Genomic DNA, 13,563 nt, shown 5'->3' with positions numbered 1-13,563 from the left:
CCATCCCTTTCAGGCCAACCCCCTCCCCCCTACGCCCAGAAACGGCCTTGGTTGCTGGGCTGGGCCAGGGGCTCTAGATGAAGCGCTTGTCCTTCTCGAGGTAGGAGAAGGGGTCCCCAGGGAAAGGCTGGGGCGGAGGCTGGTTGTAGGCGCCCTGCAGGAAGATCCAGGCTGTGCCCACCACCATGATGGGTGTCACCACGAACAGGCAGAGTCGGTCCACAGTGCGAGCGACCCGGTTCCAGCAGTCCTTCTCCTGGGGCCAAGGGTAAGAGACAGTGGGGTGAGAAGGGCCCCCAGACCACAGATTCCCACCCCAAGCTGGGGCCTGGTGACAGACGCACGGCCTCGACATAGCTGTGGGGGCTACCTCCGGCTTGCAGCAGGTGGGAGGTGCTGGCGTGTCCGCAGCAAATATCCAGCCCCCTCCCCCTGCTCCCCAGCGACTGGCAGGGCTGGTTATCCTATCTGTCCAGGAGACAGAGAGCAGGGCCATGGCCTCCCCCCAGCCACGCAGTGCAGCCACAAGCCTGTATGTGAACTGAAAAAAGTGCCCCTATCTCAAGAGAGAATTTTTACAGGTTGTATACACTAGGGGTAAAGAACCTGCCTACCAATGCAGGAGACCTAAGAGACCCGGGTTCGATCCTTGGGTCAGGAAGATCCCTTGGAGGAGGGCATGGCAGCCCACTCCAGTATTCTTGCCTGGAGAATCCTATGGACAGAGGAGACTGTGGCAGGCTACCGTCCATAGGATCACAGAATCGGACATGACTGAAGCGACTTAGCACATACGCACACGTACAATATTGAACAACCATATAAGGCAGCCTTTTAAGTGTCTGGCTTTGTCTGGAGTTTCAGGCTTGGAGTTGAGCAGGGACAGAAAGTGATTGGCAGCTAGGAGAAAGAAGGGACCTTAAAGGAGGTCCAGAGTATGGCCCCAACAGGGCAGAGCTATGCGTTTGCGTGTATACCTGAGTGTGTGCCTGGCCACACACACTGCTATAAGGTTATAAGCAGGGGCTCCCGCTCCCTTACAGCCCTGGAATCTGCACTCACCGTTCACTCCTTCATCTAAGTTGGCAGGTATCTCGGAGGGGAGCTGTGCCCCCTTAAGATAGGATATGCTTGATTAGTGCACTACTGGAACACTGTACATGGCAACACCGTGGCTACTCACCTCATTGTAATTGTTCTGGTCCTTCATGTGGTTGACGATGAAGTTGGCCCCATCCACAGCTGGCTTCAGCTCACTGAAGAGCTCCTGCTGGGCCTGCTCGGAGCCTGCTGGAGGCCGACCTGTGGACACCAGGCCAGGGGTGGGCATGAGGCCTGCCCTTACCCCACCTCCCACGGATGGGCCAAACTCCAAGCCACTGGAGACTCACGTGCCGTGGTGAGGCGCCGGGACAGCCCATGCCGCTCTGACTGCTTCTCAAACATGAGGTCACTTCGGGACTTGAGTGAGAAGTACTCCTCTGCCTTGGAGATGTAGCCCAGGGAGCTGCTTCTCCGGATCAGGGTCCCGGGGCTGGGCCCATCCTCTGCCGGGCGGGACATGTGCAGGATCTCGGGAAGGGTCTCCAGGAAGAGCTGGGCAGGTCAGAGGGGCCATCATACAAAGTGGATCACCTTCACTCATCCAAATATCGGGGCTCCACCCCCGGCTGCCACAAGGTGTTCCCCAATCCATCATTTATCCCCCCGATCCCTAACTGAGGGACACTTAGGTTGCTTCCAGTTCTCCCTTATTACCCAGCATAGAGAAGAACTAACTCATTGGTTGAAAATGAATTCCAGGTGAAAAAAAAAAAGTCAGAAAAATGCCCCGACTGCTGAGCTAAGACCAGAAACGTTGCTAAACGACCCCCCTCAGCTGTCCCCAAACAACCAGGTGGCCCTGCAGAGGCCAAGAGGCAAGGACAGCAACCCTCCTGGGGACCCTGCCCCCACAGTTCTCACTGTGTTTTGAATCGAGGTATACCAATACACAATAGAATCAACAAACTGTCCTCGTGTAGCCAGGAGAAATTCTTCAGAAGCATTTCGCTGTGTAAATACCTCTCAGATAAGAACTTATCTAAGATGTTCCCTCCTGCCTGTGTTGTGTGTGAGCTGCTTGGTCCTGTTTGACTCTTTGAGACCCTACGGGCTGTAACCCACCAGGCTCCTCAGTCCATGGCATTCTCCAGGCAAGAATACTGGAGTGGGTTGCCATGCCCTCCTCCAGGGGATCTTCCCGGCCCAGGGATCGAACCTAGGTCTCCTGCACTGTGGGCACAGATTATTCATCTGAGTCACCAGAGAAGCTCCCCTCTTGCCTGCCTGGCCCCCATCAATTCCTATGCAGCCCCAGAGGGAATCACCACACCCTGACTTCTAGCACTAAAGACTGGTTTTGCCTGTCCTTGAACTTCACAGAAAGGAAATCTTGCAGTCTCTTTAAAGTCTGACTTCTGGGTAATACATTCTGCCTGGGGCGAGTCGAGAAGCAGTGCATGTACGCATGTGCTCCACCGCCGCAGGGTCCTACCCCCGGGTACCACCCCCGCGTGCCCGTGCGTGTGTACGCATGCGCCTCGTGCATTCCGCTGCAGAGAGGCACTGGACAATATCCAACTTTTGGCTACTGAGCCCTCACCTTCTTCACCGGCTCAGACAGCACGTGGGTGCTGGGTGTGCGGAAGTGAATGTTGAGCACGATGACACAGATCACCACGACCATGGCCACCAGCACCATGCCAAAGAGCAGGAACCTGTAGGCGCAGGTGCAGTCTGGAGCCCCTGCCCAGGGTGGGGAGTGGTAGGGTGGGGTAGGGGTGGGCGGTCGGGGAGGGCTGCTCACTTGCCGATGAGGGGGATGGCCATGGACGTGGCTGGCAGCCGCTTGGAGATGAGCAGCAGGAAGACAGACTGGGCCAGGAGCACCGAGATGGCCATGGATGTCTTCTCACCACCTGTGGGAGCCTGTCCTTAGCTATGACCTCTGGCCTGGAGCCTGGAGGGTCACACGGTGACCCCTGCACTACTGTCCACAATGCCATGGTGCCCAGGGCTCAGGAGCTAGAGCGCTTGGGTTCCCATCCATCCTTCTCCTTATTGCTAGGTGACCTTGGACAAGCGGCCTAACCTCTCTGTGCCTCAGATTCCTCAACTGTTAAATGTTGGGAGGACAGAGTGAGAGAGTATGCCTTAAATGCTCCGACTCTGCCTGGCAGTGGGTGAGAGCTCAAGGAACACTTGCCATCCTTGTCAGCCAATCGCCTGCCACTCAGCCCTCTTAGACCACAGATCTGCTGTGTCCTGCCCCGCGTAGAAGCCCCAGGATGTCCTCACAGACCCCTGCCCAGCACCGCCCTGCCCTGCCCACCTGAGCCCCTGAGAAGTGCTGTGGGGTGGGCCCCGTGGTCACAGACCCCTGGCCCCCTGCCCCACTGCCCCTTCTTGGTCTGCAGTGTGCCTCACAGCCTGGCTCTGGTTCCCAACGCACCGCCCTCAGGCTGTACTCACAATCCTGTAATTTCCACCCTGTCTGCCAGGGTCAGGGCTGGATCATATTTGTCTCTGGAACTCACCGTGCCCTGCTCATAGTAAATGTTCTGGAGCCAAGTGACCACAGATGACATGTAACATGACACCTTCTAGAATCAGGTGAGTATAGATTTCATGCCCCCTGCCCTGGCTTCCTAGAGACCCTGTGATCCACCCATTGGCTCCGCAGCCAATCTCTCCCCAGCAGAGGGAGACTCTAGTGTTCTCCCTAGGGTCTTTGGGAAGCCCAGCATGAGAGACAGAAGTGAGGTCCAAGAGGGATGGGACTCCCTGGGGCCTTGTCCGCTTAAGGGATGTCCCACAGGGACACAGAGCCCTTCCGCTGACAGGCCACGTGCTCCTCATGCATGGACCCTGGGAAGGGAACCCCAGGAGTGGTGACCCCCACCAGCCAAGTGGCTCCCGGGGAAAGTGAGGGGCAGGGCTGGGGCGGCCGAGCTTAGGGGCCCTTGAGGAGGGGGTGCCGGGCGCTGGGCTCACAGTCGGCCGGCAGGTAGAAGACCAGGTTGATCATGAAAGAGATGAGCACACAGGGCACCAGGATGTTGATGACGTAGAAGAGCGGCTTGCGGCGGATAATGAGGTAGAAGGTGACGTCCTGGCGGTTAGGACTGTCCAGCGGCACACTGGGGTCCACGTTGACCCTGGCTGGCCGGTGCACTATCTCCCATTCCCCGTTCTCTGAGGGAGACACGTGGACGCCTTGGGGTTAGGCTGGGCAAGGTGGCCAAGGAGAGGCTTGGTGCAGGATGAGGGGGCTAGCGGGGACTGAGCCAGCCCAGGGGCTTAGCCAGGCCTGTCTGCAGTGTCCTAAGGGGGCTGGGGGTGGGGACACAGAGGAGGGTTCATGTTCTGTTTGTGGGTGTCTTTCCCTGGGGCTTGGGGTGAACATTTCACGCTACAAGGGCAAAGTTTTCCTCTGGGATGATTTTTTTTTCTCCTTGGGAAAAATAAAAGCTGAGGCCACATGTGGTTCAAATAAGAGCCTTGGGGAATAACAAAGCAGTCAGAGGAATCACTACCACCACCATGATGTACCAGCCTTGGGACGAGCTGGATGCAGGTCTCTTCTGACAGACAGGGGCAAGTGGTTGGGCCCCATAAAAGGTCTGAGCCTGGTCACAGATGGGGGCGGGGGGGCGTTGGGAGGGGGCAGCATACACACCAAGTGGAAGACACGCGGCACACACATCAGATGACAGCCAAAGCCCCAACCACCCCCTGGGCCCTCTGGGGATGGGAAAACTAAACCACCCCCTCATCCGTCGGCCAGATCAACCCCAGGGACCTGTCCAGACTGGGAAGGGTCTGTGTCCACCTGCACATCTGTGTACCAGTGTGACCATGTCCCCATGTATGTACACACACGTGCAGCTCTGTGACTATATCTGTGGGCGGGTGTCCAGGGGAGCCTGGGCACCCAGGAGCTGCTGCTCCCGGCACCTGTGAAGCCCTCGGGATCGATGATGATCCACTCCACGGGGTAAGAGCGGCCATCTTCTTTATCCTGCTTCAGGCTCAGGGTGATCTCCTTGGTCGTGTACTTGAGCGAACTGGGGAGGGCAGAGAGCAGAGGGCAGAGGGTGGGTCTCAGCCGCTGGCTGGGGCCATGGTGGGGATGGGGATGGGGCCTCTGCCTGGGCAGGGGGAGTGTTTGCCTCCCTCGGCCCCTGGCAGGGTGCCCTGGAGGGGAGGGGCGGTCAGAGAAGTGGGGGCACCTGAACTTGAGGGAGCAGTTCTGCCAGTCGAAGGGGAAGTAGGTGACAGAGATGGGGCAGGAAGAACGGAAGATGGCGGGTGGCAGCCAGTAGACAGAGCCCGAGGGGTAGATGAGCACGTTGCAGGAATAGGAGATCTGGAAGGAGCCGTCATTGCTGGGGGACACGGACAAGGGCCACAGTGAGTGCTGGCCAGGGTTGGGGGAGGCAGAGGTGGGAGGGCGGTGGGAGGCGAGGAGGGCTGCGGCTCAACTTGTTCTCCAGCACAATCTCTGGGAGCCACACCATGTCAGCGGGCAGACGCAGGACGCTGATGTTCCCAAAGTCTTCAGCATCCCACTGCAGCCGGCTGTCTGTCCAGCCCTGGAAGCCCGAAAGGAATGTCAGCAGTGGGCTCTGCTGTTGTCTGGGGTCCCCCACTTCCCCCCTACACCCTGTGCTGACCACTTCCCTGGCGGGGGAGACTCGACAGGATCTGGGACTGGGACAAAAGAGGTTGGGGGAGGTGGGTACAGAGCGGGACTCAGGTCTGTCATGTACAGCTGTATAGGATGTGCACTGCACAACTAAGGGAGGACTGTTTCCATAGTGGACATAGGAGACCGACTGACAGGTAGCAGACAGTGTCTTCTAATAAAATCAAGCCGCTGTGACAGTGTTCCCTGAAATGAAGATCCTAATTCACCTAAGGCTCTATCTGGGCTGTGGTGGCAGTAGCTGGTGAGGGCAATTGGGTCTGGGGTTTCTCGGGAGGCAGGGGCCAGTCTGTCCTGGAGAACGTGTCTGAAGCAAGCTGGGATTCCCCAGCAGAAGTAAGCACAGGGGAATTTGGGCCCTGCATCCTCTTTCCCACCCCCTGGCTCTGTGTGGGGTGTTCTCCTTACCTGCTCGATCCACACATTCGTGGTGAGGGTCTCTTCGACTTCTTTCTGTAATCAAACAGGAAGCCGGTGCCCCAGAGGCCGGTACACGTTCCCCAGGTGCCTTCTCCCAGCTCCCACCCGGGGGGGAGACCACGATGATGACCTGTCCCCAGCAGTCAGGAGTGGATGGACAGACCAAAAAGCACGGAGGGCACATGGCCTCTTGAATGTGTCATGGATGCAAAATGGGGTGGTGGTGGGGGGAGAACCCAGAACTGAAGCTGGAGGGGAAGGGGCATCACCTGAGGTCTGCAGGCAGTACGGGGCATGGAGAGGGCCTGAGCACATTTCCAGGGGAGAGGACCTACTGGAGCTGGGGCCGGGGCCTTGACCTTCCTCCCCATGGCCATCCCAGTCAGACCTCCAGGAAGCTGTGGCTGCTGCCCTTCCCCCACCAGCCAGGAGGGGTCCGCTCACCAGAGAGATGAGGTTGGAGAGGGTGAGAGCCAGGGAGATCTCCACGCTCTCTTTGTGCGCTGCAGGCCGCAGTTCCTTGTTGTAGGCCTTCTCCTCAAACAGGTGCCGGATCAGCCGCTCCTCCTCGTTCAAGCCCCAGCTGCCTGGGGAGGGTGGGGGACAGGGGCCCAGGGAGGACGCTGCCCTGAGGTCCTGCTGGGCATGCAGTGGGACCCTGGGGGGCGGCCCCTCCAGGGAAAAAAAGTGGCCGTGGGAGTGGGGAGGTGAGCCTGATGCTGGGAGAGGGTGTCCCGGGCGAGGAGGAAGGAGGAGATCATGCAATGGGGACACTTTGGGGAGGGTGATGGCCATTCTTACCACACACGACCAGGGCAGCCAGCAGCCCTAGTGTTAACACAGACCCTTCCATCCTGTTCCTCTGACTGGGTCTTGGGTCTGCCCCTCCGGTCAGCAGGGCTGGGGAGTGTGGGTGAGTGCCAAGGAGACAGGTGCAGGGTGGGGGCGTGGGGGGGTGCAAAGGAAAGAGGCAGCCGGAAATGCAATCTGACACCTCTAGGCTCTGCAGCAGGGCAGAGAAACTGGGGCAGGTGATGAGGGGGTGGGGACAGGGACTGGCTGGCCTGGGCAGGAGCTGAGGGACATAAGGCAAAGGAACTCCCCACAGCTACCGGTGAGGGTCAGGGCTGGACAGAGAGGCTGAAGGCTGGGGGCAGCGCTGGGCAACCATGGACAGGGCAGTGGGGACAGGCAGGTCAGCTGCTGCCATTTCTTGGGAGGCAGACCGATATCCTGAGCTGGAGGGTTTGCAGCCTTCCTCCAGTGTCTTTGTGACCTCTATCAGCTGAATCTGGAGGCTGGGCCCTACCCCTTGAGCCCCAGTGTCCACCCACCCCAGTCCCACCCTAAAGAAGCTCTAGAGTGGTCTTTGTGGATCATAAATAATGTTTATTAAAGCAGCTGTGATTTTCTGGTGGTGCATCTGAGAACACATGGAGCCCTAACCCCCTGCCCCCACCCCACTCTGGCAGTGATGGTATGTCATCGTGCTCCTTGATCCCCTCCCAGGCCCTGGAGCAGTGTTCCTGATGAGGGTGGGGGGAGACAGGGGGTGGAGTGGAGACCTGGCTCAGGGCCACCTGGCTGGGGGCCCGTGAGGGCTGAGTGGGTGGCGCCCCTTCCTCCCCAGCCCTCGGCCCTGCCTTGAACCCTTGCGGGCTCCCTCGGGCTCTGCCTCTGCCAGGGCTGCCAGGCGGAAGGCCTGCAGGGCCTGCAGCAGCAGCCGGGGAAGGCTTCGGGCCAGCGTGGCTGGCTCCAGACCCACCAGGCCACCGAAGACCACATGCCGGTCCCCCAAACCTGCCCAAACCCAGGCTCGGAAGAGCCCGGTCAGTGTCTTGGAGCCCAGATCTGCCAGGACCTGCAGAGGGGGGAGGCAGACAGCTCAGGGGCCCACAACCCCACTCCTGGTCCCCCTCCTCCTTGCCCCAGAAACTCACAGGCAGAGCTACCCTGTCCCCAGCTCCTCCCGCTAATCCAGCACACTTCCTGCTCACTTGGACACACCCACACTCCACTCCCACCTCCTCTCCACTCCTTCACACCCACCCAGCACCCAGCTCACATTCAGCTGCCCTCCCCATAGCCGTCTCTCCATCCATGGACACCCTCCCTCACCTCCACCCAGGCTGTTGGGGGAGGGTTCCTTCTGTTCCCCCTCCCCAGCAGGGCTGGCCCAGGTTAGCCTTCCCAGGCCACTGTGAAGGAGTCTGGGAAGCCTGGGGACCCACCTCGTTAAAGTCCATGGCCAGGTGCTCTGGGGGCACCTGCAAGATCCAGGCGTGGGTGCCCTGGAGGGTGGCCAGCTTCTGCCGCAAGGGCTCCAGCCCAGGGCAGGAGAGACCTCAGGAATAAGAGAGAACTGACGCTAGTATGGAGTCGGGGTGGTATTCCACCAGAACCTCGGGACACCTCCCAGTGGGCAGACCTCCACATGCTGGGATGGGGCAGCTGAAGTTGAGAGGGATTAAATGGTAACACAAAGCCCAGCCTCTGTGGACACTGGAGCGGGCCCAAAGTCACAAGTTCCACCCCCCGCCCAAAGAATCATGCGTCCTGCTGCGAGGGAGGGCGAGAGCGGGTCTGACCGCTGCCAGATGGGGTGAAACTACATCCCAGCACAGACAACCCCAAGAGTCCCCTCCTGGACGCGGCCTCCCTTGGCCGGCTCCCCTTGAGGCCGCCGGTAGGGGGCGTCATTACCATTCACTTCCCCGCGCCTCTCCGATCTCCGCTTAGAGAACCGAGCGCCAGCAGCCCGGGGAGGCGATCCTGGGGAGACGCAGGGTTAGGGGAACGGCGCGGCAGCGCTGGGGTGGGCCGGGGCCGGGCTGCGAAGGGCTTGGGGTACCTGAGTGCAGCCGCTGCTCGCGGGAGGGGTGCCTGGGAGGATCCCGAAGCGACGGAGCGGGGCGAGCCGGGGCTGGGGCCAGGCGCCGCACCCCAAGGCGAGGGCCGAACAGCTCCTGGGCTCCCCGCAGCAGCTCCAGCAGAGTGTGCGCCAGCGAGCGCAGCTCTGCGGGCGGAACGAGAGCCCGAGTGGCGGTCAGACGTGGGCCAGACGCTGGGCTCCCCCTCGGCCCAGCCCCGGGAACCGGACTGACCACATCGCCGCCGGCGCTGCAGACACTGCTGCTGCGCCAGACGCGCACAGGCGCCCGCGGGCCCCAGGCATAGGTGGGCGTAGAAGGTGCAGAGTGGGGCGGCCTCTGTCTGCGGTTCCTCCGACGGGTCCCAAGCCAGAAGCTCCCTACAGCTGGGCTCGCGGCTGAAGGGGGCGGCTGCAGGGGGCGTCAGGGGTTAGCTTACCACCTCCCCCTCGCTTTAAGTCCTAGCCCCCCAAATCCCTCCCGGGAGGAAAATAGGCTTTCCCCACGCAGGAAGAAGCCTGGGGGCCGGTGGGATGGAAACGGGTTCGTCCCAGGGAAGTTATGGGGCACTCTGGGCAAGGTGTGTGTGTGTGGGGGAAGGTGCTCACCGCTCATCTGCTCCTGGAGCCAGTCCTTGAACACAGCCACACGGGTGTAGACCCCAGGCTTCCCTGGCTCCCCGCATCCGTCCCCCCAGGAGGTGACCCCGTACAGGACCTCCCTGGGACGGGGTCCAGGCTCAGAACAGGTCAGGGGGCCTCCCGAGTCACCCTGCAAGGACCAAGAGAGAGAGGCAAGAGAGAGGGCACTGTATGGACCCACCTTATCACCTCTCCTCACCCCAGTGATACCCTTACAGGCAGCTCTGAGCTCTACTGGGGTTACCACTCTTGTACCCATTTTAGCGATGAGGACATAGAGGTGCAGAGAAGTTGAGTGACAGCCTAATTGTAGAAGGAAAGGAGGCGGTCCCGCCGCCGGGGAGTGGCCCACTACCACCCTCCGATCCGGCGGGTCTCATACCTGGCACGAATCGATGCCCCCGGCCAGGTAGCCCGCACAGAGCATGCTGCTGGGGCGTAGCCCTGGTCCCAGGGCCCTTCTGCAGGTGTCGGCGCTGAGCAAGGGCACACGGGCCTCCCTCACCGCCTCGGCCTCTGGCCCATCTACAGGGAAGCCGTGGAAGGGGCTCAGGCCTGGATGGCAGGGGTCCTGTTTTAGGGTTCCCCCTGCCCACCGCCCTCCTTGATTCTTCCCCACTTGGCGAGATGGGCATTATTTTGCAAAGACAGCATCAGAATCCTTCCACGCCAGCCTTCCCAAGCTCCATCACTCCAGACCCCCATTTCCCCCACGCCCCCGCGTGGCTCACCCAGGCCCTGTCCTGCCTAGTACCTTCGAAGAGGGCACCCCAGCCCGCGATGGCGCAAGGAGTGCCTGCGGGGGGTTCCTGGGGCTCCTGGGGCAGGCACACAGGGCGCGCCGCCCCCGTCGGGCTCACCGGCGTCCACAGCTGCACCAGGGCCAGGTCGTTGTGGAAGGTCCGAGGGTCAAACTGGGGAGGGGGTGGCGGCGCCGTGTAAACGAGGCGTGGGCTGGGGGTGCTGTTCCCAAGTCTGAGGGCCTGGGGCTGCCCTCTCACCTTCGGGTGGGCCACGATGCGGTTCACCTGCACCTCCTCCGCCGGTTCCCCCGGGGACCCCTCGGCCAGCGTCACCGTCCACAGAAGCTCGTTCGGGGCGCTGCGGCGCGAGACACGCAAGACAGGAATGCGAGAAGCTTCCCCCTGGAGACCCTGCCTCCGCCCACGGGTACCCCCCAACCCCCAGCTAGCCAGAGGCCGCGGACAGCGCGCCCAGGGAAGACTCCGAGGCGGTGAAGGAGACGGCTGCCGCCAGGGGGCAGCAGAGACCGGGCCTCGCGCGCGGCGCCCCACCCCGAAGACCCGGGAAGAGTTGGAGCCCCGCGCTGGGGATCCCGGGGCCGGGGGCCCGACGTACCCCGCGAAGCAGTGCGCCGCCGTGAGCACCCAGGACGCGGCCACCAGGACGCCACCGCACAGAGGCTGCCCGCCGAGCTGCAGCCTCACCAGCCAGGGCCAGGCCCCTGGCGGTGCCGCGCTGCCCCCCACAATGCGGCCGTGCGCCCGCGTCACGTTGACAGCGCCCGGGCGCCTCTCGCCACAAGGCCCTGGAAAGGCCGAAGGGGCACAAGTCAGGGGGCACAAGTCCCGGTCGTCCTAATCATCGAGACCCCTCCAGGGTCCACCCTGCCCTCATCCCTGCTCCCCGCCCCTCTATCCCACAAGCCTTTGCAAGCTCACCTGGCTCAGGTGAATCCTTCAGGAGGGGGGCTTGAGGCCTGGGACGTCCAGGTGCTGCTGAGAAACACACCTCTGAGCCTCACGGCCACCCTTCCCCTCTTCTCCACTCCAGGCTCAGCCTGAGCCCTCTCTCCGCCTCAGGGAGCACCCCAAACCACCCCACCCTTACCCTGCCCAGTAGTGTGTGTGTGTGTGTGTGTGTGTGTTAATCACTCAGTTTCCGACTCCTTGCAACCCCATGGACTGTAGCCCACTAGGCTCCTCTGTCCATGGGATACTCCAGGCAAGAATACTGGAGTGGGTTGCCATGCCCTCCTCCAGGGAATCTTCCCCACCCAGGGATCGAACCCAGGTCTCCCGCATTGCAAGCAGGTTCTTTGCCCTGTGAGCTACTAGGAAAGGGTCTATTTCAGCAGTCATAAACGGCTCACTGTTCACCAGATGAGCCCAGACTGTGCCAGCCCTCCTGCCTTTGCACCTGCTGTGTGCCCAAGCCTGGTGGGTGTACCCTTTCCACCTGGGGAGACCCTCCCCCGCCTATTCTTGGTTGCAGCCTCACCCCGTCCGTGTGTGTCCCCAAGAGGGGGTGATTTCTGAAGGGAGGAATGGGGTGGACAGGAGAAGGGGCCCCGGGGTAGTTGGGGCGAGCTCACCAGGGCATGGGGTGGTGTGGTTGGCACAGCTCCGGCACTCGTGCAGTCTGTGCTGAATCTCCATCAGCACCCGATTCACTGCCCACTGGGCACTTCTCTGGGCAGCCTGCAACACCTTCGTCCCCTGGGCGGACAGAGCTGCGGGGGACACAAACCCATTACGCAGGGTTGGGGAAGAGCCCCAGGCTCGTCCGCCTTGCCCCAGCCCTAAGCCCTGCCTTGGGAGACCCGGGAGGGAGGCAGGCTGGGCGGCCGGAGTCCTGGGAGGGAATGGCACCCAGCACTCAGAGCAGAGATGATCGGATGCTCGGCCTGAGATAGCTTTGCGATTTCAACAGGGCTGGGCTGGAGTCCTTAAAAGAGGAGGGCCTTTCCTTAAAAAACCTTGAAGGAAAAACAGGACCCCAAAGGTGCAGATATTACAGGACACAGGCTTACGGACACAAAATGACCATGGTGGGTTGAGTTGCCCACCCTGGGGCCCAGATAGCCAAGGGGACGCTGCCCTGGGCCCCTTCCTCCCTGCTGGACCCAGAACCTTCTGGAAAGCACACCTTTTGGCCAGCTGCCCTCCCCCTCCCCTGCCTCGGTCTCCCCTTTCCTCTCCCACCTGTGTCTCATTTCTGGCCCCTTCTGCCAGCACAGGTGGGTGACGGGGATGCAGAAGGGGCCAAAGGGCCCTGTGAGTGCAGATAGCAAGCTCAGGGGCCCCCTGCCTGAGACCACCCCTCTCTCCTTGGACCAGCTCACCTTGCAGGGTGCTGGGGGGCACGCGCATGTACAGCGGGTGCCCGTGGGCAGACTGTGGGTCTGGGAGAGGCTGCAGCAGCAGCAGCAGCGCGGCCAGCAGCATGGTGACCCTGTCCCCGGCGCTCCGTCCCCCTCGGGGTCCGCCCTCCAGGCGCTTATCCTCGGTGCCTGCCTCCTGGGCACTGAGTTCTCGGCCCTCGCACCATCTGACTCCGTTCTCTCACTTCAAAATGACCCGCTTCCTTTGGCCCGTCCCTCACCTGGCCCTTTACTCCCAGGAGCCCACAGAGGGAAATGGGGCCTGGGGCTGGGGGGGTGGCACTATAGAGAGGACAGACTGCGGGAGGGGGGCCGGGGTCGGGGGAGGGAATGGGGTAGTGGGCTCACCTTTGAAGTCTCATCATCTGGGCTCTGAGACCCCCCCTCCGTCTGTCAAAGGAGCCCTTGTTTCTGCGGCTCCATCAAAGGGCCCTGGACCGGCCAGAAGAGCTGACCGTTGGGCTGGGGGCCAGGCGGAGGGGCCTGGTGGGCAGGTCCTATCTCCAGGGCGCAGAAGAGGGGGTATTCCTATCTTCCTCTATTCCCTGAGGAGTTTACGGCTATGTTGGGGGGGTGTGTGTGTGTGCAGACACTCCTGGAGGGGAGGAGGCAGGGGGTGTCTGAGGGTCTTCTGTAGCCCCGCCCCCTGAGGAGGTGCCCAAGCTCCCAGCCTCTTTGTCCCTAATTGCTTGGCAGCGTCCCTCCCCAGTGTGGCCATTTCTAAAGATGATCAAAGCGCCCTAATTAGCGCAGTAATTG

At 61.6% G+C, this 13,563-nt stretch overlaps 2 protein-coding genes and 1 long non-coding RNA gene across 5 annotated transcripts; 1 reads left to right on the top strand and 2 right to left on the bottom strand.

Annotated features, from left to right (window-relative positions):
- CHRND (cholinergic receptor nicotinic delta subunit) lies at nt 1–7,126 on the bottom strand. Of its 2 annotated transcripts, XM_006054684.3 has the most exons (12): nt 6,971–7,126; nt 6,614–6,756; nt 6,158–6,202; nt 5,527–5,636; nt 5,274–5,429; nt 4,999–5,108; nt 4,036–4,236; nt 2,849–2,960; nt 2,645–2,759; nt 1,392–1,596; nt 1,184–1,302; nt 1–256 (listed from the first exon to the last, which is right to left on the bottom strand). In XM_006054684.3, exons 1-12 carry the CDS (start codon nt 7,020–7,022, stop codon nt 74–76), a joined length of 1,551 nt encoding a protein of 516 aa, XP_006054746.1. In that variant the 5' UTR covers nt 7,023–7,126; the 3' UTR covers nt 1–73. The 2 variants fall into 2 exon arrangements, with proteins under 2 accessions (XP_006054746.1, XP_006054748.1); XM_006054686.3 differs by lacking the exon at nt 6,971–7,126 and having other exon boundaries at nt 5,559–5,636; nt 6,614–6,752.
- LOC123332204 lies at nt 2,655–3,245 on the top strand. The gene is made up of 2 exons (XR_006548987.1): nt 2,655–2,771; nt 3,110–3,245. It is a non-coding gene; the product is annotated as an uncharacterized LOC123332204 (long non-coding RNA).
- Nucleotides 7,127–7,548: 422 nt separating the features above from the next.
- PRSS56 (serine protease 56) lies at nt 7,549–13,168 on the bottom strand. Of its 2 annotated transcripts, XM_044937962.1 has the most exons (13): nt 13,153–13,168; nt 12,016–12,153; nt 11,363–11,416; nt 11,040–11,229; nt 10,682–10,781; nt 10,435–10,594; nt 10,063–10,205; nt 9,648–9,810; nt 9,274–9,450; nt 9,021–9,185; nt 8,873–8,941; nt 8,401–8,513; nt 7,549–8,030 (listed from the first exon to the last, which is right to left on the bottom strand). In XM_044937962.1, exons 2-13 carry the CDS (start codon nt 12,077–12,079, stop codon nt 7,740–7,742), a joined length of 1,689 nt encoding a protein of 562 aa, XP_044793897.1. In that variant the 5' UTR covers nt 12,080–12,153; nt 13,153–13,168; the 3' UTR covers nt 7,549–7,739. The 2 variants fall into 2 exon arrangements, with proteins under 2 accessions (XP_044793897.1, XP_044793896.1); XM_044937961.1 differs by lacking the exon at nt 13,153–13,168 and having other exon boundaries at nt 11,363–11,419.
- Between the last annotated feature and the right edge of the window lie 395 nt (nt 13,169–13,563).

Source organism: Bubalus bubalis, chromosome 2 (genome assembly GCF_019923935.1).
Source record: "Bubalus bubalis isolate 160015118507 breed Murrah chromosome 2, NDDB_SH_1, whole genome shotgun sequence".
In the NCBI taxonomy this organism is placed as follows: domain Eukaryota; kingdom Metazoa; phylum Chordata; class Mammalia; order Artiodactyla; family Bovidae; genus Bubalus; species Bubalus bubalis.
Note: the sequence above shows the minus strand (reverse complement) of the source record. Positions and strands in the feature narration are given on the sequence as shown.